The sequence below is a fragment of the Trachinotus anak genome, unplaced genomic scaffold (genome assembly GCF_046630095.1).
Source record: "Trachinotus anak isolate AG129_WGS33_773 ecotype Australia unplaced genomic scaffold, CSIRO_AGI_Tana_v1 ptg000002l, whole genome shotgun sequence".
Lineage (NCBI taxonomy): Eukaryota > Metazoa > Chordata > Actinopteri > Carangiformes > Carangidae > Trachinotus > Trachinotus anak.
Window position 1 is genome coordinate 4,307,703 of NW_027273853.1, and position 23,145 is coordinate 4,330,847.

At 39.4% G+C, this 23,145-nt stretch overlaps 1 protein-coding gene across 1 annotated transcript; it reads left to right on the forward strand.

Annotated features, from left to right (window-relative positions):
• Nucleotides 1-1,508: 1,508 nt before the first annotated feature.
• Nucleotides 1,509-17,619, forward strand: LOC139628941 (ras-related and estrogen-regulated growth inhibitor-like protein). The gene is made up of 7 exons (XM_071491167.1): nucleotides 1,509-1,814; nucleotides 2,185-2,251; nucleotides 6,105-6,714; nucleotides 10,526-10,582; nucleotides 11,501-11,574; nucleotides 13,523-13,671; nucleotides 15,342-17,619. The coding sequence occupies exons 3-7, from the start codon at nucleotides 6,663-6,665 to the stop codon at nucleotides 15,625-15,627; spliced, it is 618 nt and encodes a 205-aa protein (XP_071347268.1). The 5' UTR covers nucleotides 1,509-1,814; nucleotides 2,185-2,251; nucleotides 6,105-6,662; the 3' UTR covers nucleotides 15,628-17,619.
• The last annotated feature ends 5,526 nt before the right edge of the window (nucleotides 17,620-23,145 follow it).

Consider the following 23,145-nt stretch of genomic DNA (forward strand, 5'->3'; position numbering starts at 1 on the left):
GTGCCAAAGGCTGAGATTTGGATGCTTTTAAAGCCATAAACCTCAAAATAGAATATGCTCAAAGACCACCGATACACCATCAGTCATCAGTCATTTCACTTCATCATTTCAACAACTCAGCTATGGAAACATGTTGAAACATCTCCTTTGATGCCCAAATTTGGAGACGAAACATGAAGAAGAAGAAGAAGAAGAAGAGGGGGCCTTGGGGGCCAAACATAGGAACGAGAAAGAAGGGTGTCCCGAGAAGTCATCGTGTCGGACAGCCGTTGCCTCTGCACTTCATCAATCCAGCCTGTGCCTGTTACACACAGGACTACAGCTCGGTACAGTAACATGTTCAAGATGTTTGTGTGAATTTCTGAAGAGAATGAGTGACTACCGCTGAACCAAAAGGTGCAGGGCAGCAGAGGACGATCACGGGCTGGATATTTAAAGATGCCGTTTTAAACGCTGAAGTCACATTAACTCCAGTGTCATGGAACAAAACCAAGTGAGACCTCTGTCAAAATGATTGATAGCTGCCATCTCCAGCCAATGGTGTTGTTCTGTGGAAGGACCTCAAAATTAGGACCACATTTTCCTCACATCTCATCATTTCCTGTAACAAGATCAAAGCTTTTTACTGTTTGGCTTTGCTGAAAAAGATAAATAGGCCTAATTGTGATTATACACTTCTTCCATCATCTGCAGCTGCTGAAGTTTTTACACATTTAGCAATAGAAAGGACAGCACCCTCGGTCTGCTTTGTGCCAGTAAAACACAGTGTAGAGATTTGTTGGATGAGTGGTAATAAGGTGATAATTATTTGCTGAATATCTGTAAATGTTGCTTCTTTATAACTGGCCAAGTTAAATCAGACTGTGTTGTCTGTGTATTTTGTCCTACCATTTTACAGCATATTGTATTTGAGTATACATTAATCTACTTTGCTCATCATCTTTATATGTTTTTTTGGCACAGTTAGTATTTTTGGTTGATAGTTTGTTTTGTTTTCATTACACAGGCTAAGTTAAATCACTAACCTAACATTAAACTACACTAAGTCACTAAGTTAAAAAAAGGTAAACAGCTAAATGAATTTATACTGAGCTAATTTTTTTTTCTTTTTTAAAAGCATTTTTGGATTATTTTATTCCATTTATGACTATATAATTTGCATTAAGATAAGAGACGTTAAACTAAACTCAACTAAGCTAAAGCAAAGCTTCAGTAAACAAAGCTAATTAAGCTGAGCTATAGTGAGCTAAACATGCTTCACTCAGTTTACTTTGTTAAATGTATTTCAACTTATTACACAGTCAGCATTTTTATTATGTTGTTTACATTACTAAGTTAGCAGCTTAGCTCATGTTATATAGACGAGATTTTAATCAATAATATTGTAGCAAACAACTATTTTCTCTGTAAAGACATATGGCGTCCGGAACAGAGAACAAAGTCACATCCCTCGTTATAGTCTGAGCTTCTCTGTTCTTGTTTTGGTTGCTGGTCCAGACACACACGCATGTTAGTGACTCTGCATGTGAGTCCCTTCCTGGTAAACCATTGCCCTCTCTCACGTTTATAAAGGCTCAGGGACTGGCCACACATAAGATGACCCAGTGCAGCGTCCAGTGATAGTGAACTTCCAGAATTTGTCCAGTGAAGAAAAAAACACTTAAAAGGCCTCCGACAAAGAACAAGATGAGACCAGAGCACAGGTGGGCTGGTCATGGGGACCACCAGCTCGAATGGACCATCAAAACAAACAAGTTTTTAGAGTTTTTACTGCTTCCTGTGTCGCCTGTCATTCATGCAGCCGGTCCCAGTGGGTAAGTTCAAGGCTGAATTTCTTTCCAAGTCTGACCATGGAGCCAACTCTGGTCTGCTTTTACCCAGATAGGCATAGATAGTCCTACGAGCTGCTAAAGGGCTCTTGATGGGTACACGATGCTGCATACTGTCTGTTTACATTAGTGGCTGGCTAGAGTAGGCATTAAAACTTTAGCTAACATTAGCTTTTACTGATATTATGAGTTTGTTCACCAAATGACGTTATTGCTAGCTGGCTTAAAAACAGCACTGTTGTGGAGCATACCATTGCAATGCTAGCTGGGGGTAATGGTTGTGGCCAGATTGTTTTTCTTTGGCTTGTTTACACAGCGTAACTTTATTCAGTTGTGTTTCTCAATGTGTGTTTAGTGGAACACCTAAACACATGAGAACGTGAAGGGAGGCTGGAGAAGTGGACGCCAAAACGTTCAGTAAGGTCTGTTTTGGTCTGAGATGCTGGTGGTCTACTGTGGCATCTACTGACAGTGAATATCACACATACATACATACATATATATATATATATATATATATCCAAAGTAAACAACTAAATTAGTGAGTATTGCTAAAATAAGCTAAAGTAAGCCAAACATGCTTCAACCAATTGTCAGTAAACATTTTACACATTAAGCATGTTTTCATCATGTTACTAACTCACAAAGATAAGTCAAATTAAACTGAAGTAAGGCTAAACTGAAATACAAACTCTCAAAAAAACCAAATTAAGATAAGCCAAGATGGCTAAGGTAAACTAAAATAACTAAACGCTTCACCCAATCGTCAATATACAGAATATTTGTGTTTGTTGTACTCATCTGCATTTTTGCATTATTATTTTATTTTTCATCATGTTAGTTCCTAAGCTAAGTTAAAGACATGGTAAATGACTCTAGACTAAACTATGATGAACAAAACTAAACAAAACTAAACTGAACTAAACTAAACCGTGTTACTCTTGCTTGATATGATTAATTTTTCCAAGAGCTTTAGAGAAACAATTAGGCTACTTGCCAAATTCCAAGGACATTCAGTCACCATGCATTTTTAATTTTTTTGGCGAACAGCCATATAAAAATCTCCCCTCAAACATAACTTTTCCCATGTCATACATGGCAGAAAATCTCATTTCACAGAATAAACACGAACTTTCCAGACAGATTCCTGGTGCACAGACGTTATGTAATGATGTTGCTGATGTGCTGTGGTGCTCTTTGATGTTGATTTGTTGAAAGTTTGTCTGTGTGTGTGTGTGTGTGTGTGTGTGTGTGTGTGGAGCTGGTGAGAGTAATGTGTTTCTTATGTGTCTAGTTTGGTGGGCACATGACGTCGTCCCATGTGAAAGCCTCTCTGCAGCCACGTGTTGATCGGCTCAGGAGACATGGTCTCTCCCTCTCTGCCTGATTAAAAGCTGCTATGGATGGCTGGGTCCTCCACTGTGTGCCCTTACTGTACCTTGGAAGTGAAACACGGGTTTTTAGAGTGGGATCGAAAAGTTTTGACGATGAAATCCACTTTTATGAAAATCTTTGCATTGCTTGCAACTGATTGAAGTCATCAAGTGTTTCAGTATTCAAGGGTGATTAAAATTCTTACTTTAATGGTTTGGGATTAAGCATGATTGGGACAAGCATATTTTCTCAATATGCAATATTAATCTGCCTATTTTTCAACCTTCCCCTCTCTTCTGATGAGCGAGTCAGTGAATTTCAGTGACGTGTTGGTGATTTCAGTCCTCAGCTGAACTCCCAAAACATAAAGTTATCTGGGACCAATTATTTTGGTGCATGCAAGCTGATTTGCAGGATATAAGATATCTAAACATAACTGAATCGCAAAAGTAATATTTGGTAAACATTTCGAAAGCCCGTCCATGTCTGCGTGCCGTGCATTATGAATGGATTTGGATGCACATAATGTGGTCAGGCTGTTTTCATTTCATTGTCACTGCTTTTGTTTCAGTGTTTAAAACATCCAAATCTATGATCCTAAAGTCAACAAGAGAAGAGTACCCCAACTCCAAAAAAGGAAATTTGGAAACATTTCTCACTCTAAAATTGATTGACATGTCTATTGATGCATTGACTAACATGTGTTTTAAATGTATTTCCAAACTGTAAAAGCCTTGTTTACATTTGTAATGTTTAAAAAGATCAGGCCATGGTAGTTTTGAATTTTGAGGTTTTCGATCCAACCGTTATAATTACAAAGAAACTATGTAAATATTCTAAAACAACCCACTCAAAATTAAGACTTAAAACAGTTTTGTAATTAACACCAAGACAAGCGCAGCCAATTCATGACAGGCTTTTCTAAGGTTAGGATAAAGTTTAAGAGCGTCACTGACTTTGCACGCAAGCAAATACAAGGTCAAATGAAGCCAGTTTGGGGAGGGAGGGGACACAAAAATGTGGTGTAAGTCTAAAGAATATTTTTATTTTATTGGCTGACGTTAGTGTCTGTGAAATTGGAGCTACAACAGAATGATTTATTGGCTGTATGTGCCACATTTTGTGTGGCGGCTGAAGCTGAAGGAGATGGATGGCTGGTCCGAATCGACTCAGTTTGATGTCAGGAGTATGACTGATGCTCTAATCAGTGTTTTTATTGCTGGCCTCCTCATGGTTTCGCTTTTACACTGCTTTACTCAAAGCCTTCACTTTTCTATATTGCTTCAGCCTGGTGAGCTGTGACTGCACGGTTAATAAAGTACAAAACCAAAATCATTCCCCATCATATCACTGCCCTCGCTTCATGAAAACACATCGACCCATTTCAATAAAATGACTTGAAACAAGAATACGATCGCCACTGAGCTCAACAGGAAGTGACCAGATCTTATCACAGAGAGGTCAACGATCACTCCGCCACCCGAGCAAGTAAAGATGCAGTTTTTCTTGATTTTAACTGGATAATAAAAGCCACATTGTATGGAAGCCGATTTCTGCCAGACTAAGAAAAAACACAGCTGAAAAGAATGATAGAAATGAATCATACTCACATTCAGTTGTAATTATGGGAACCTGAGTCCTGCATGTCTCTAGGTTCAGGCAACAGGTTTCAGTTGAATGTTAATGAAGTAAATACGTTAATGTTAATGAGTTAAATATGTGCTCACTGTTGACTTTTTCAGTATTTAACAGATTACAGGATATAGTCATCATCAAACTCCACACATTCACTATGAGCATTTGCCAACTTCCCTGATATGTTCTTAAAAACATTTCCTCATTATGTTGATTTCCATCGTGTCACATATTTTGTGGCTAATTTCCTGAAAACATTTCTCATAATTTCCTAAATGTTCTCTGGTGTGTAGCTGCAAATGACCAGAATGCTTCCAATGGAGGCCTAATTTGGTACTAAATATAAAGGGAAGTGGAGAAAGTGGTTGTGTCCACACTTGATTAAAACTTAATGTTTAATTAGACAGAAAATGTGCCACAGTTAATTTTACAGGCCTGGTCTGTGAGAATGTTTATAAATGAGTTTGTGAAATTTTATAGCATGTAGTGTATTTTATTGTTTGATCATTGTATCAGTTTTATAAAAAACTAACCAATGTGCAGCATAATGTGTATTCATGCTAATATTAACTGATTCCCAGGTGCATCTATAATATATGAAAGTTCAAAGTCATGAAGAATTAAAAGTTTTTATTAGTCTCTGTGGGAAACTTTGATGGATATTGACAAATGTTTATGAACTGTTTTCACTTACTGACCACATAATTTCCTGTTTTTTGTTTTTTTTTTTTTAACTTGAGCCTAACTTGCAGGTACTTAATAAGTGTTGCAGTTTTGCAGCAAAAATACCAGCTAATTTTAGGAAAATTATAAGGACAAGGATAAAGAAGTTTACTGTCATTGTAGTCTCTACAATGAAATTCTGTTTGGCATCTCATCAAAAAAGCAGCAGGAATCAGGATGAAAAATACACACCAACAGACAGAAAAACTAGACAACACAGTGTATAAAACAACAACAAAAGGCTTATAAACAGTGTAAAACAGCAACAGACAATAAGTAATAAGGGCAAACAAAGTGCAGTGATAAATAAAGGCAGCAGCACAGTGCATTTAAAAGTTTATAGTGCATAGTTAAAGGTATATTGTACAATAGAATGGGTCTGTATTGCATGGGTCTGTATGGGAAGAAGTTTTTCAGGAAAACTTATAAAGTTAAAAAATTATGCATTAATTTTACTTAATATATAATGACTTTGACTGACCATTAGTCACATTTGCCATTTCAAACACTTCATCTGTTTTTTTCCTTTTCTTTTCTTGGCAGGAACGGGCTTCCATAATATTTCTCTATGAAAACAACCCTAATGTCCATAGATGGCAGCCGGACTATGATTACAGTGTTAAAGCTTGAGCAGCACAATGGGTTTAGTCAGGCATGACCTTTGAGTAACCTCTGTGTAGGAGTGGGAAGAGACAGAAAAAAAAGATCTAGGCACAAGAGAGGAAAGAAAGAAGGAAAACAGATGGATTGAGGGGAAAAAGTGGGGAGAGTGAGCTATGTTCGGTGCAGGCGAGAGAGAGACAACAGAGACAAGAGAGGTGTGAGAGAGAAAAGAGCGCTTGGCACACAGACAGACTGAGAGAGAAGAGGGGGGCGTTTGTTTCTGCCCCTCCTCTCTCTCTCTCTCTCTCTCTCTCTCTCTCTCTCTCTCTCTCTCTCTCTCTCTGGCTTTAAAAGTGAAACAGCCCTTTGAAGAGGAAGAGAGGGGGGCAGCCCTGTACTCCCATCCAGCCTGGACTGTAAGGGGCATTTAGTGTGCCGACGCTAACCCAGATACCACACAACACAGGGAGCCAGCTGAGGACCTGACAGAGCACAGGAATGAACGACATCAAGCTGGCCCTGCTGGGGAGCCAGGGGGCTGGGAAATCAGGTGAGGGGCTGGAAGAGGTTTTTATTTCAAACAGCTAGAGCAAACATACCTGTCAACATCACTACTGTTTATGATGCTGCTCAGCAGAGCTCTGGGTGGCTTTCTCTTCAGGACAGGATTCACTAACTGGCATTACACTGTTTTTCAAATGTTACATCTATTTTTTAATGTATCCTTTGATGTCTTTCTTTATACAGTACATTAAAAAACTGTACAACATTTTCATACTTCTCTACATTTGTTTGGATAAAAAAAAGTGTAGTGCAGTAAAATGTGGAGTAAACATCTAGTAAATTAGGAAAATTTATCAAACCTGGCGTAAAATAAGTTTCCAATAATGTCTTTGGACTTCACCAGGTTAGAGGACAGAAGCTGGATGGTGTTAATCTGCTTGTTTTCCATCCACATGATCAAATGAGTTAATCTAAACTAAAGAGCTGATTCTACTGTCTCAGTTTGTTCAGATGTTTCATGTAACATACTCTGCTCTCAGTACTGTGAGGTGGGTTCATGTAAAATCAGTAATTAAGGTTAGCCAATAATTATTTTCATCATTGAACTAATCTGGAGATTGTTCATCATGATTCATCCTTTGGTCATGATGTCAAAAAGTACTGATAATATAAAGTTGGTGAGTGTCCTGCTCAGTTGACTTGTTTTGTTGAACCAGTCCAGAACCCAAAAACATTCACTTTACAACGACATGAAAGAGAGAAAAGCAGCAACACCTCACATTACTGAAGCTGAAATGAGACAATGTTTAGCATTATTCTGCCGATCAGCTCATCAGCTGACTCTACCACACACTGAAATTACTTAAATTTAAACCAATGGGCCAGTCTATACCTCTATACTTACACCTTTGTTGGGATTTGATAACCAGCTCTTCTGAGGATCAGAAAAATATAAGATATGATTATTTATAAAAACCATCTGTGACACAGGTTTGTGTTTCTAAAATCCTGTCCTACATATTTCTGGAGGATTCAGTTTTATCAGAGGCTTCTCAACAAGCAGTAGGTTTATGTTGAACTACAGATGTAAATACTGTAGAGGAGAAAATAACTCAAGTTCAATGTGAACGCTTTAGACAGAAAAGAGCTGGACTCTTTAATGCTCAGTTGGGACATCACAGTGTGGTTCTTCTGCTAGATTATGCTTAATTTATTTTGTACAACTTTACTTTATTCATTATCAATTAATCTGCCGATTATCATTTTGATTTAACAATTAATTGTGTGGTTTATGAAATATCAGAAAATAGCCAGAGAGGACATCTTCGAATGTCTTGTTTTGTCTGACTAAAAGTCCTAAACAGAAATTTTCTTTTTAGGACTTTTAGTCATTTACTGTGAAATATGACAAAGAGAAGGCAGAAGGCAATTCTCTCATTTGAGAAGCTGGAGCCTGAGAAATTTTAGCATTTTTCAACATTTTCACTTCATCAGTGACTGAAATGATTAATTGACTGCCAAGATAGTTCTAACCAATAAATTGACCAATTGTTTCAGCTCTAATAAAGTGCATTTTCTTGTTAAGGAACCAATAAATGCCTTGTTGTAAGGTACTTACATCAGCAGGAGGTGTTGAAACCATACAGAGTTTCCCAGAAGCTCCAGAGATTTTCGCTGGTTACTTTCCAGTCAGAATCCCATTGATAGTGCTCAGACATTGGGCTGAAAAACACCACGTGTTGACATAAATACCTATTTCTTCTCCCACCAGTCTCCCAAAGGAAAGCTGAGATTTATGGATAGATCTTTAGATTAAAACATGTCAATGTTTTTAACTTAGAGCCTGAACTTTTAACCAGAGCTTCAACATGAGGCAGTGTTTTTGGGACCAAATGGCAAAAATATTTCTGATGCCAACAAGTCATCTAGTTAGACGTGCCTGGTAGCTAACTGGCACCTAAACATGAAAGTTTATTCTTGAACAGTTTGACAAAAAAAAGTCCACGAGTGAAAAAGGTTGTCCTATTATCAGTTTTTCAAGAGATAACCTCATCTCGAGGTCTTACTAAGTTGAAGACTCTGGTTTTGTGTTACATACCCTGAAGAAAACTACAGTTTATTGGCCCCATTGATTGAGGTTTAACTGAAATGATGAGATTATTTCTGCCTCCAGACAAACCCCTGCTTTTGTTAAATTAAAACTCATCTGTCACAGAGCTGATTTTGTGGTTGGAGAAGGGAAAATGCGACGTGTACAGAGGTTAACTCAACCAGTCTGTGCTCCACTGTAGAGGAACTAAAATGCCCCTCCAGTGGTTTTGTTTATGTTGTAATTAACTAGATCAAATCTTTTACTTTGGCTTTCCTCAATGTGCCGGCAGTCGGTGCCACTTTTCTTTGTTTACATGAGTAATAAGTAAAGCAGATCTGTGTTTTTGGTCTGATCAACTTCCCAAACTTCCACCAGCTTATTTTCCAAGACTTTCACTAGTTTATGTGACTTAAATCTATGAGGTCAACCATGTTCCTGTTTCACTGTAGTGAAAAATGGTGCCCAGGCACAGAGGGAATTAAAGGACCCTTGTTGCTGCTTGGGGTCTTGTTGCATTTATCAGTCTCTGTGGTGGTTAAGACTGACTGGCTCTGCGCTGTGTAAGAGCTTCATAAAACAATGGGACGTCTCCATTCTCTCATCCTGGCAGTGAAGCAGAGCTGTCACTGTGGAGATGCTTTAGCCTCTGGAGGCTGTATGTGCAAGTTTCTGTTTAAAGGTCCCATATTGTATAAAGGTAGATGTCCATGTGTTTGTGATTATAAAGCAGGTCTAGGTTCTGTTTTAATACTGTGAAAGGATCAAAGCCTCAGTCCACAGAGAAATGCACACAGCCTGTATTCAGAAACTGAGCCTTAAAACCAGCCGTCAGGACTTCTGTAACTTTGTGATGTCACAACAAAGCAGTCACTGCTCTCAGCCCCGCCCACCTCGACCCACCATCCAACCTTGTATGATTTGGTTTCTCTGAGTGTTGAAATCTGCTATATTTTTATTGGATCACTCAGAAAACAGTCAGCCAATCAGAAGAGAGGCTCTCTTCTGACCTGTTGTTACTAGAGCTCCAGAGAGAAGCCTGAGAGAGGAGATGTAAAACTACACTGAGATGGTTTTTGGTTCTTAAAACCACAAATATATCTTCTGATGGAGATCAACACTTCAGATAAAACACAGGATGGGTGTAAACTATGGGACCTTTAATGGTTTCTGTTCAACTTGTTGCTTTCAATGAGTGCTTGTAATTTTCTTGTTTAGTTTTTCTAAGTACATCAGTTAGTGTAAAGAAGGCCCAAAAGAAATGCTTCTGTGTCTTAAAGTTTCCTTTACATTTTCCAGCAGGCATGCATGGGTAACCGGCTGTGCCGTGCCCGTATTTGTTTCCTCATAGCCTGAGTATGACCTCTGTATAACCCCTCCAGAGGCGCATGACCACCATCAGCCACATGCTCCTCAGAGTTCACTGCATGAAATTTCAGCCTTTATTTGAAACTGATTGTCTGTGGGACCAAAACTGGCCCAGACAGTCAGTTATATGTGTTACTCTCAGTCTGGAGGCGAAGCAGTGGGGGAAATGTAACCGTTCAGCTCGCCAAATATGCACACAGAGCTTCCAGCAAAGCCATGCAGCCACTTTCATGTCGGGCTACAGTTTCACCTCCCCTATCCCAGAGACTGTTGGCACTGTGTTGTGCCTGCGGGACTGGAAGAGGGTCATTTTCTCCCCACTGCTGCCACCTGTGAGGGATGAAAGTGTAATGATGCCATGATTCATTCTGTTGTTTTTCATTTTGTCGATTTCCTCCAGCTGTCCTTGTGCGGTTCCTGACCAGACGCTTCATCGGTGAATATGCCTCGAACACCAGTAAGTGTTTCCAGATCTGATGAAACGGTGCCTTGATTTGGTCCTGGAGGACAGAGTTTATCTACAGACACAGAGGACGTTGCTGTTGAGTCACTTCAATATGCATAAATTTTACCTCAGGATTTAAGGACTGAAAGTTGTGGTTGGCAGAAATCTTGAAAAAAAAAAAAAAAAAAAGCCACAATCTGAAAACAGCCGCCCTCCTGCAGCTCTCTCCTCACAGGCATATGCACACTCTTCATGCATGCACACTACACGAGTAGCCCTCTGGCTACAGTTAGCAGAAGGCTAAGCTATAAGCATCATTCAGTGGAGGCAGTCACTGTTAAATCTGCTTACACAACCAACCATTACAACACATTTAGATGTTATAGGAAAACAAAGTCAGCAGTCTGTTACCGGTCCAGGAGAAGTGCAGCAGTTTCTCTCCATCTCTAATATTAACACACGTCCATCTGAAGGGACGTGCACAAGCATCTGCGTTTGTAGAGCAGCCAACAGGAACTCTCTCTCTTTGAAAAGACCTATGACTGGCTCCTGTCACAGACTAGATTCTCTGTCTGTCTGAAAACAGAAGGTGCAGACGTCCAGTTTGCTCTCAGACCACATGAATTACAACATGCTGAAAGGTGATTGATTTTATCCCATTGATGACAAAATATTATTGCTTGCTTTAAAGGTATAGGCTTTTTTGAGGTCTAACTATTTCTTTAAGAGACAAAGATATTTTCTTATCCATCTTCACTGATGTAAAAGTATTAAAATCTCATTAAAATTCAATGACACAATGACAAAAACGTACAGGCAGCACATCTTAAAAGTCATACATACACATGTAGAATTAAAATATTTAGTGAATAAAAAAATATTTGCCAGTTTTATGTTTTTTATTTTTGCCTGTTTAAATCCTCATCACAGATTCCCTGTACCATAAAAGGCTGTCAATCGATGGCAGGCAGCTGAACCTGGAGGTTTTTGATCCCTGCTCTGAGGTACAGCACATCTAATATAGCTAATCCATCCATGCTTTTGGATAGTTAACTATGTCTATATTTTTTCTGCTTATTATTAGAAAAGCAGAGCTGCCAAGGGACTCCGGACTTTCCTGTTTTTAGTTTCTTGGTTTCCTCCTGCATTTGACCAGGTGGACTGGAAATGAGAAGGAATGGGTTAAACAAATGAGAATCTGACACAGATGAGAATTTTGTCTTTTCAAGAAAATACCCTCAAGTCGTCCATCTGAAAGTCAAATTTCATATTGCAGCCATTTGTGTGACCTATTATAGTCATCAGACCTCGGACAATATTTATTTTACCTACAGCAATATTACTGTTTCTGAAAATGTCAATAAATCATTGGTGTTTGGAGAAAACCTGCTTGTGAGACTGATGCTGAAAGAGTTTTTAAAGAAAAAGTATTTTTGGAATCCATTCAGCTGAAGTGGAAACGTAATTCCTTGCCTTGGGGCTACAAGAGTCTGAAATAACAACAACAAAACACTGGCTGGTTTCCAGTTTGCTGGGGAAGCTGCAGTACATGTCCGTGACCTTGACTGAACCATGGTCAGATACGGCACGTGTACGACCCAAACAGCTCTTAAAGTTGGGAATCCAAAGGGTTTATGAGAGTATCCCGAGGCGATGTAGGCTAGTGGCTGTCTCTTTGAAGAAAAGAGCCAATATAACCTGCTTACTGCTCCCTCACCAAGACCAAAGAGCTGAGAGGCCTTTTACTGCAGAGTTAGTATTTTATTGGAATACCCGTAGGCTCAGCCGAACAAGAGCTGGTCATTGTCTTCGTTGGTTAAACTCACTGTAACGTTGCCCTCTCATAAGAAACAACCTGACCTCCTGATGTGGACTGCATAAAGAAAGTATGGAGTCAATAAAGACAGAGGGATGAGTGGGTTTTTACAGTGCTGAGGCATCGCTGTTTGAGCGCTCAGACATGTCCTCGGGCCTCTTGTCCTTCATACGCTGTTTATTTCTCCTCAAGGTCACTAAAACCGTCCAGAGAAATATTTCCTCTGTTTAAACCCCACTCTTTTTTTTTTTTTGGCACCATTCACCCTAGTTTTACTTCTACCTCTGTTTGCACAACCTCCACCTGAACGTTCATGATTTCCCTTTTAATCATCATGGGGTTAGTTTATCACATCTCTTCTGGTCTTTATTAGTGTACCTTGTCATATTATATTATTATACACTTATTATTATTTGGAAATTGGACTCCTGAAAAAAACAGCATAACTAAACCTGTGCACTATCCACGTCCTCCACGATGATCAGTAAAGTCTAAGTCTGTCTGATACGTCATAAATGAAAGCTTCAGACTCTGTGTATTATTACATAAACAGTACCGTGATAATTTACCATAAATACAGGAGTATTGTGGCTCAACCGTCATTTCTTTAAAGTGTCTGTCTGGTCAGTTTAATATACCTGGAACACTGATTTTGAACAGATGTTAATCTGAACCATGTCTGAGGGGGACTGAATCTGTGGAACAATTTCGTGACAATCCATCATCATGAATGTCTGTACAAACTTTCAAGGGAAACAAGGTCCAAGGTGGACCATGGGAGGCGGTCCTGTGAGTTGGGTGCAATATGTAGGAAACTTTCCCTGGAGCTGTGATGAGGAACAGAGTTGGTGGATGTGGGTCACACAGTCCTCACGGTGCTGAACTGACAGATGAATGTCATTTGACAGCAGCGACAGAGAGAAACACTTTTAAAGTTTGACGGCTTTCACGTGATTGGCTAAAGGAGAGTGTGTCAGGTTGGGATTGGATGAAGATAAGATTGAGCACGTGGAGCTTAGAGAGCGGCAAACTGTGCTTGGGACTTAGAAGGCTTCTTAGAAACTTCATATATGTGGAATCTGAATTTAACCTGGTCAGTGTGGTTTCAGAATAAAAGCATGTGTTGTCCTCGGCAGAGCTCGGAGGCCAGGTGTATACTGGAGGAGCCGGTGGACTGGGCAGATGGCTTTGTGGTGGTGTACAACATCAGCGACCGCACTTCCTTCATCAACGCCAAGAACATCCTGCGGCAGATTCGGGAGGCACGTGTGGACAACTGCAAAGGGTCAGAAGCAGCACAATGAGGGTATTTTGTTATGAGGTGATTCAAACAGTGGGCAGTAGCTGGAGAGCCTTATACAGCAAACCACTGCTCGGTCTTAGAAAGCTGACACACTGTGGCTCGGAGCAATTTCCAGTAAGGGTGCAACTGCAAGTTACACGATACTAAACAGTTTATACATAATAATTTCTCAGATTTGCCAGTGACGCAGCTGCCAGATGGGCCTTACCATGTTAAAATGTGGGTCAAAAAGTACAGACAGTATTAAACATGTATTTAAAAGTCAACTAGGAATAGTGACTAAAATTCTGTCTGACTTTATCAGTTTAAAAAAAATCATGGTTATTGAGTAAAAACCTAATGTAATTGAAAATGTCGCTGAGGAAAACAGAAGAAACTCTTGTTTTTAGTTTGGTGTTTGTGCCATTTTGGGTTTATCTAGTTTATAATAAAGTTCAAAAGACTGAAATGTCAAGATTTTAACCTGAAAAACAACAAAATGCTAAAAAGCATTTCTTGCCTGGACGTGCTATAAAGACTACAGGACAACAGAAGCAAACAGAGTATGGTTGCCCCACTTTCTCTGGAGCTGAACAAGGATCCTCATGCATTTTGGAGTTTGAGGAATGCTGGGAGTCCTGACTGGCCCTGACACACTGATAAATGATTCATGATGACGAGTGAGTGATTCACTGCGAACCTACAGGCATCAAAATGTGGTCGGCTGCAAAATGGGCCGAGCACATCCATCAACCTGCCTGTCATAACCTGATAACGCTGAGGGAGGAGATTTATTTAGTCAGTGACAAGTATGTGAGTATGAACGCAGATCAGTGATCAGTACGTGATGGAGATAAGGAGGGGAAATATTCGACTCACTTATGTTTATGTGCATGTAAATCAAATGCACTTTGTCAAAACATCTGCTTTACAGGCACGAGGGGAGGTTTGTCACGAGGAAGGAACTTTATTTGGTGGTTTGCTCAAGTAGTTTTGACCTGTTTTGGAAGCAGTACATAGATGCAGTTAATGCATGAATAGTATTTAAGAGGAATATGTAAAAGGAGCACATAAAATTTATGTGAGATAAGATAAGGTAATTTAAGACAAAATAAGACAAGATTAGACTTTATTGGTTTCCCACAGGGGAAATTCAGCCATAATTCAGAAATAAGTTTACTTAGGTAGAGAAGGTCAAAAAATCCTCAGAAGCATATACGATTAAAATAAGAAAAAAAAAAGAAACTACAGAAAAGCAGTTAAATTACAAGTCAAGTCAGTTATTATTATTATTATTATTATTATTATTATTATAAATCAGAGATGGCACAGTTGAAGTGTTTCCACTCCTTGAATGTTTTTTTTCTTCAAATTTCTCAATTACCTTTAGTTAAAAGATGTTTTTCTTACTATATGAACATTCAGTTTTTCTAGTGAAATATTCTGTATCTGCTTTTTCCAACACTTATTTAAAGCTGCTTTGTCATCATAGGCCTACGTTGTGTTTTTCAGAATTTCATTGCGTCTCTTAAACCTTTGGATCTTTGTGCTTCTACAGATAAAATGTTGCAGCGATGGGCCCAACAGGGTTAAAGAGGTTAAAGATAAAATCACTCGTCAGCAGAGAGTAATATCCCCATCCTCTTCCTCCTCACTGACCTGTCTTGTTTCAGGGACACGGAGGTTCCTGTGTGTCTGGTGGGTAACAAGCAGGACCTGTGCCACGCCCGGCAGGTGCGTGAGGACGAGGGCCGCTGCCTGGCGCAGGAGAACCGCTGCCACTTCCAGGAGGTCTCAGCGGCAGAGAGCTACCAGGACATTGCCAACCTCTTCACGCAACTCATCCGGCAGGTGATGGAGCACCTGAAGTACCGAGCCGACCGACGACGCTACAGCGGCTCCAAGTCCATGGCCAAACTCATCAACAATGTGTTTGGCAAGAGGAGGAAGTCGGTGTGATGGCTCCAGTGAAGTCAGCAGATCACCAGCTGGAGGGACTGGGTTCTGTTGTGTGTACGGAGCCATGTTAAAGGGAACTGACCACAGTGGTGCAAACACCGAGCCTGTGTTCACACTGTGAGCAACGTGGATGGTTGGAGGGAAGGTTTGGATGGTGCCACCACACAATTACAGGCAAATATTAGTTCACGTATTTGGCAAGTGTTGTGCTTTTTGTTTGCTTTGGTTTCTCTGCTGTGATCTGACACAGAAAGGAGTAATTAGGCTGTCGTCATCAAAACACAGAAGGTCATTGGTGAATAGGGCAGTGGTTCCCAACCCGAGGGATAGGACCCTGAGAACGAGTCAGTAAAGCATAAGAAATGTATTTTTATTTTTTTGTCCTTGTTGTAAACTTCTGGTTAATCTTACTTCTTCAACGTTCAAAAAGCACATTAAAAACAAACAAAGTGACCATGACGCCCATCAACATGTTGACCTCCAACCCACGAGCGCTCAGTGGTCATTACTACATTATTACATTAGCTCTCAGTTCTCATGGGTCGGACCACACACATTTTCAAACTCAGCTACACACCTACACAAATGTCATGACTGTATCTCGCAGGTTAATCTGTCCATAGACAGACAGACAGACATATAACCACCTGTCAGTGTCCTCAAAACCACGTCTGTGGTACAGCAGATGTCCCACATAATGATTATGATCTCTCTCTCTCACACACACACACACACACACACACACACACACACACACACACACACACACACACACACACACACACACATTTTGTGTAGCATACATTTACTTATTTACTGTACTGAAGTACAAATTCCGAGTACTTGTATTTTACTTCAGTAATTCCATTTTATTGCAACTTCATACAACTACTTCATACTCCGTACCACAGCTCAGATGCAAATATAATTATATTTTACTCTACATTTATCTGACAGCTCTACTAGTGTTACTGCAGTAGTTACTCACCCTTCCTTCCTGTCCAGTGAAAACTGTGTATCTCCATATTTTGTGATACTGAATTAGAATTTCTCTGATAAATTGAGTTGCTCCTTTATGGGATGAGAAGCTTAATAAACTATCTAAAAGCACATTGGATTAGCTGAAAAAAGCTTTACCACATAGCTGAAAACAGGCTGTTTTTCTTAGCTCACAAAATGTTCTTACAGGTTCTTACAGGAGAGTCAGTTTAGATACAGACACAGTAATAAAGTTACCGCTGATGCCAAGAGCAGATACAGCTAATTTCCAAGCAGCTGCCTGGTTTATCGCTGCACATAAAACCTGTAACGAGCTCATCAGGCAGTTCATCTGTTCATCTCGAAACAAAGTCACAACATGGAGGCCTGCTGATTAGCCAGCGATGAGTCAATGACAGTGAAATGATCCAACCTTTCTTAAACCAACATGCAGAATTTGTGGATCATTTAGACAACACCACAGTCTCGCTCATCACTGTGCTCACAGTCGGTTACTAAACGTGGACAGACACTGCAGCATGCTGAGTGAACATGTCACCATGCCACATTAAAGCCTTACGTTAAGCATCGTGTTGCAGTTTTGGCCTGTCATTGGTTAAACAACTGTTAAACAGCCTCTCTGCATAGTAACATGTGGAAAATGTCTCTTCAGCTCAGTGTTGTGCAGCCTGCTGCTCAGCAGGTTTTATATAACAGTTTTGATGAATTTTACTGACACTTTAATGAACATTATATATATAGATATTTTTATTGCTTCGTAATAATGCTATACTTTGGAAGCCATAGTGTTTGTTTATAGTTGATTGCTGTCCTGTTGATTGTAATATGTCATACTCCCAGGGGCCTCCTGGCAATCGTTTGTTGTTTAGACCCCCCCAGTGGCAGTTTCATTTCCCCAGGCCAAACCAGCTGGAAAAACCAACTAGTGCTCTTGAGTAGAAATGATTAGTTGATTAATTGATTAGTCAAATGACAAAAAATGAATTGGCACGTCATTTTCACTGTTTTCTGAGATTTCACACTCTTAACAATGGTCCATATTTTACACTTTTCCAGTGTTTTATTTGAAGTGTTGACCTCCATCAGAAGATATATTTGTGGTTTTAAGAACCAAAAAACCATCTTAATGTAGTTTTACATCTCCTCTCTCAGGCTTCTCTCTGGAGCTCTAGTAACAACAGGTCAGTCAGCCAATCAGAAGAGAGGCTCTGATCCTCTTTTCTGATTGGCTGACTGTTTTCTGAGAGATCCAATAAAAATACAGCAGATTTCAGGTAAACACTCACTTGGGGCATGGCTTAGGGTGGTGACTGCTTTGTTGTGACATCACAAAGTTACAGAATACAGGCTGTGTGCATTTCTCTGTGGACTGAGGCTTTGATACTTTCACAGTATTAATATAGAACCTAGACCTGCTTTATAATCACAAACACATGGACATCTACCTTTATACAATATGGGACCTTTAAGGTAAATATTGTATATATATATATATATATATATATATATATATATATATATATATATATATATATATATATATATATATATATACACAATATTTACCAGATGTATTGATGATGAAAAATGTTTTATGTAGACCAAAATTATATGGAGTAAACCTGGAGTGGGTCTGGGGCCACAGGTTCATAATTCAGCCTTTGTCATTGTCCCTCTCTTACAGTTCATATTATATATATATTATATATATGGTAGCCATGATTAAATGTTTCATTTAAATGTATAAAGTCAGTATGTAACTGTTTCATCTGTTATATTATATAAAATGTAATAATTATTGTATTTGGTCTTTTCCTATAATCTAAGGTAAATTATAAAAACACCTTGAATGTGAACTCAAAGAACTTTATAAAAACAAAAACTAAAAACTAAACAAACACTAACAAATACCAATTAAGGACATGAACTTATTCAGTGCTGTGGTGTTCTTCTTAGATCCAGTTATGTCACCATGATGCTGTACCAAAAAAATGTACCACACATTGTGAAAAATAAGTAAGTAAAACACATATGCAGAGTTTTGTAGGTGAATGTTCCTTTTGTAAATACTGTAAAAACATTGGTTGTTCCAGAGGAAATTAAAGTTAAACATTGCCTAATAAGATGCCTGTTTTAGTTCTGTTTCGCTTTGAGCTTAACTTTAATTAGATGTCCGTGAGAGGAGGCATTTCTCTAAAGCCTTCAGAGAGGAGGAATTTCCTGTATGCAGCTGCTAAAAATAGCAGGTTTGGAGGCAGGAGAAGTGAGAAATGTACCATTATTACAGTGAAGTCTTTGCTCCCAAAAACAAAACAGCATTCCCAAGGTTTCCACTAGATGGCAGCACAGTTTTCTAAAGCTTATAATGACTTGCTACTTTTCCCCCCCTCTAGTTTTAATGATTTCCTGCTCATGGGGCCTGACCTATTACACACTCAATCAATTCAAATCTTAGAGACAAATGAAAGTGAACAACAAAATGGAAAAAAGGGAAAATGTGAGATCAAGGCTTGTAAGTAAGTCTCTGATACAGATGAGTGACAAATGAAAGTAAAACCGACGTAAAGAGAAAGTGAATTTCTCTTTTGGTGATGGTGGTGAGAGGCTGTCAAACACATCACTCCTAAATCTCCCAGAGGGATTCAGCTGAGTGACTTTAAAAGTTCACATTAGTAAGTTCACATAATTTTCGGAAAAACTAGTCAGTGACCCCTTATGACCCATATAGAAGCACTCAGTGTTTCTCCACTTATTTATACTGGTTTTCCTTTTAACTAATGGATTTGTAAACACCGTTTGTAGGAAAATGGTATTGTCTATAAATTTAAATTCTCCAAAGAGAAAATCTATATGATTTCTTCAGGGTTCAAGATGTATTTTTCATTTAACTACTTGGGTCTTAGGTCTTAAAAAATATACAACAGATAAAACAAAAGTAAAAACACAAAATAATACAAAAACAGGTATCAGTCATTCTATACAGTAGCTTTATTTCAATTTATATAAATGAATAAAAAAAACCCCAAACCTTTTTAAAGGTCTCTTTTCTTTGAGAAGAGAAATGCAACTGGAAACACATGACTGGAAAGATGTGAGGGATGGAGGCTGCTGCCAACAAAGTGAAACATCTGTTGAGCCAGTTGGAGTTGACAATGCAGCTGGATGCATGCAAGCACCGCTCAGCCCAGGAAGCACTGACAAGAAGGGGATCCACCAGAGAGCTGTGCTACTGAATACCAGAGACTTAGAGCTAAAAGATGTATAATAAGATAATAAAATGTAATAAAATAATACACTGTGTAATAAAAGAAGCGGCAGAAAACAGTTTGAAAGACTTCTTAAATACACAAGGACCTGATACACCCATAAAAAAGAGTATTTCAGCAGTCCAGAAAAATTCCCAAAAATTCATAGATCAAACATAGCAGGAGAAAAAGAGGGGAAATGTTAGATAAAAATAAGAATAAATTAATGAATTAATGAATAATAATATAATAATTAATTCTGGTGCATCCAATATGTTGGAGGAATTAAAAAGGGCCTTAATTCAGGGCAGAGACACCACTACAGGCAGGGACAGACTGGGATACCATGACCCACTGCAGAGCTGGTATTAGAGGAATTCTAACCCTGTGCAGCAATGTGTGGGAGATTGTTGTCTTCCTGTCAGGTGTGGAAACATGATGTACTAACACCAAGTCTGAAACCTGCAAAACTGAATAACCTGATTTCTTATAGGTCCTTTGCCCTGAACTCAGTATTATGTAAAATAATGGACAGGATGATAAAATACAGATTGGTACAGATGCTGGAAAAAAGTGGTTCTACTTTGTATGATGTCAGAGTGGTTTTCGGCAGAGGCGCTCAACAGTGGACCTGAACCTACAAATTGATATCAAGGAAGTTTTAGCAAACAAAGACAGTGTCAGCATGACACTGACATTGAAAAAGCACAAGACAGGTGGAAAGAGTTCTGAATGATTGTACTAAAATAAAAGTCAGTACTGTTACTTGAAACAAATTGTACTTTTTACAAAGTAAGTCAGTTAAGTTGTACTCTGAGTAAATGTTACTGCATTACATTTTTAAAAGAGGGAAGAGGAGGGATGGAAAATGTTTTATGGTGATATTGAAGATATATGATAAAACTATTATCTTTTGGCTGTATATGCAGGCATATATGCATTGGTATTTCAATACATGTACAGTGTTCCCAGGCAAGAACCACATGAAAGAGACCAATAATATATAACAGTATATTATATCATGCACATCACTGATAATTATAACATTATGGCAGGTGTCCATAGACTTTCTGTAGCAATATTAAGCTACATAAATCAAATAACTGCCAATTCTTACAGAAATAACTGCAGAATTAAGCAGCAGAAAAGGTGGAGATGTATAAACAACATAAACTCCACAGGGGCTGCAGCTAACAAACAAAACGCTATGTTGCTAGGCAACACAGTGGTTGTTGGTGCTCTCCTCTGTAGAGTAAGTGACAATAATCGATCATTTATTGGACTCTTCTCTCACAACGTCACTCTGTGAGTGGAGGACAAAAAAACATGATGGCAGCAGCCATCTTGCAGTGTGTTGTTTGCAGCAGTAGTTTGTGCCTAAAGTCTGCAGTCAGGAAGTTAAATAGACCACTCAGGTCTCCTCCTCTTCATCAAGCTTGTCTTCAAACTACACCAGACCTCAGCAAAGCAAGGAACTTTGCTCAGTTGCTCTTTGCTTTGCTCTAATATGAAGAAGAAATCAACTTCCTGGTTCTGGAAGTAAGCTAAGTCGAACAGCACCTGAGGTTTTGATTCTACTCTCTTATCAGAGATCCCATATTGATGTTATTGGGAGGATGACTCATACTGGCACAGAAAAGAACTGACTTGAACAGAGAAAACACTGCCATCCATCCATTATCTATACCGCTTATCCAAACAGGTCACAGGGCTGACATATAGAGACAAACAGCCAATCACGCTCACATTCACACCTACAGGCAATTTACCTAATGTGCACGTCTTTGGACTGTGGGAGGAAATCAGAGTACCTAGAGGGAACCCACGCAGACATGGGGAGAACATGCAGACTTCACACAGAAAGGGCCCAGGCCCGGGGTTCGAACCCAGAACCTTCCTGCTGTGAGGCTCTGCTGGGACAGGCAGCCACACAACAATAGTGAGTGAATCACATGAATCAAATGCTCACTAGTAAATCAGCAAATACAACCTATAAAACTATGAACACTGGGTGAAGGGCTGGTCCATTCAAAATGATTAATTATCTGTTCGTTTCAGTTTCTTTTAAAAAGGAAATCATTGAACACTTTGCAGGACTGAGCTCAAAGGCTGAGTTGACAAGCAGATCATTCAACGCACCTTAGATCTCAATATGACAACTTTGACCAGTCAATTTGTTTTCATAGGCAGGACAAAGACTTTAGTGATGACTGCACTTCAGAAATTATATTTCACATCAGAACTGTGAATATTCTGTTTCCTGGCAGCACTACACCTAAGATCACAGCTCAGGTGTCAAAGGAAAGCTGACTCTCTTAAATCCCCCCATCCCACTAGACACACATTTGCACACTTTAAACACAGAGGCCTCCTTTAATGTGCAGCTCTCTTGCATGTATTTTGGTTTTTCTGGCTTTTTAGTTTTTAAACTAATGATTCCTGACATTTTCAGAGAGACACATCTCTGCTCAGTTCATGAAAGATCTCACATTTATCTTCTAAAAAAAAACATATAAAAACCCTTTGCCACACAGGAAGTCATACATTTTACATTTCCACTGGCAGCAACAGCAGTTTGCTTTGAGAGAAAAAAAACAAACATATTCATGGCAGGAGCAGTCAAAACTACTGTGGGTGAACAGAAAAAGAAAAGAGCTCCACCTACAGAGACTGAACAGGAAATCTGAGGAGAGAGACATCACAGCGCCACCCACTGAGTTTAACTGACAGGTAATTTCTGAAGAGAGCCGTGTAGAGACGCTGCTGGCATTAGCACTTAATAACAAGAACCTCAGAAAAATACACAATAAATAATAACAAGGAAAGTGTAAATCTGTGATGGTGAAAAAACCCATCTACCTCTCCCTCTTCTTTCTGTCTCAATTTTTCCTGAGAAATGAGGAGTGCAGACGGATGGAGGCAGAACCTAAAAGCGTGGCCTTGTAGCTTCAGGTCAGTGATCTTATTTGGCCCCTGTGTGGAGGAAGAATTGGTTTTGGCTCGGCTGAGGACAACCATCCGAACCGAGGGGATTGGATGCTGCTGGGACACCGCGAGGGCCAATCAGAAAGGCCATCGATCAGTTCCCCTTAATCTCACAGCTGGTGAGCACATCCCCATTCCAATCTAAACCTCGGCAGCTTAGTCAGACTGACAGGGGATTGGATGGCTTCCGAAGACTTGAACCTCCGCAGAAACGGACCCACGTTAGAGAAGGAGCAGTTTGTCTGCAACATCAGATGGTACTTCACTCACTCCTCTCCTCATCCACGTC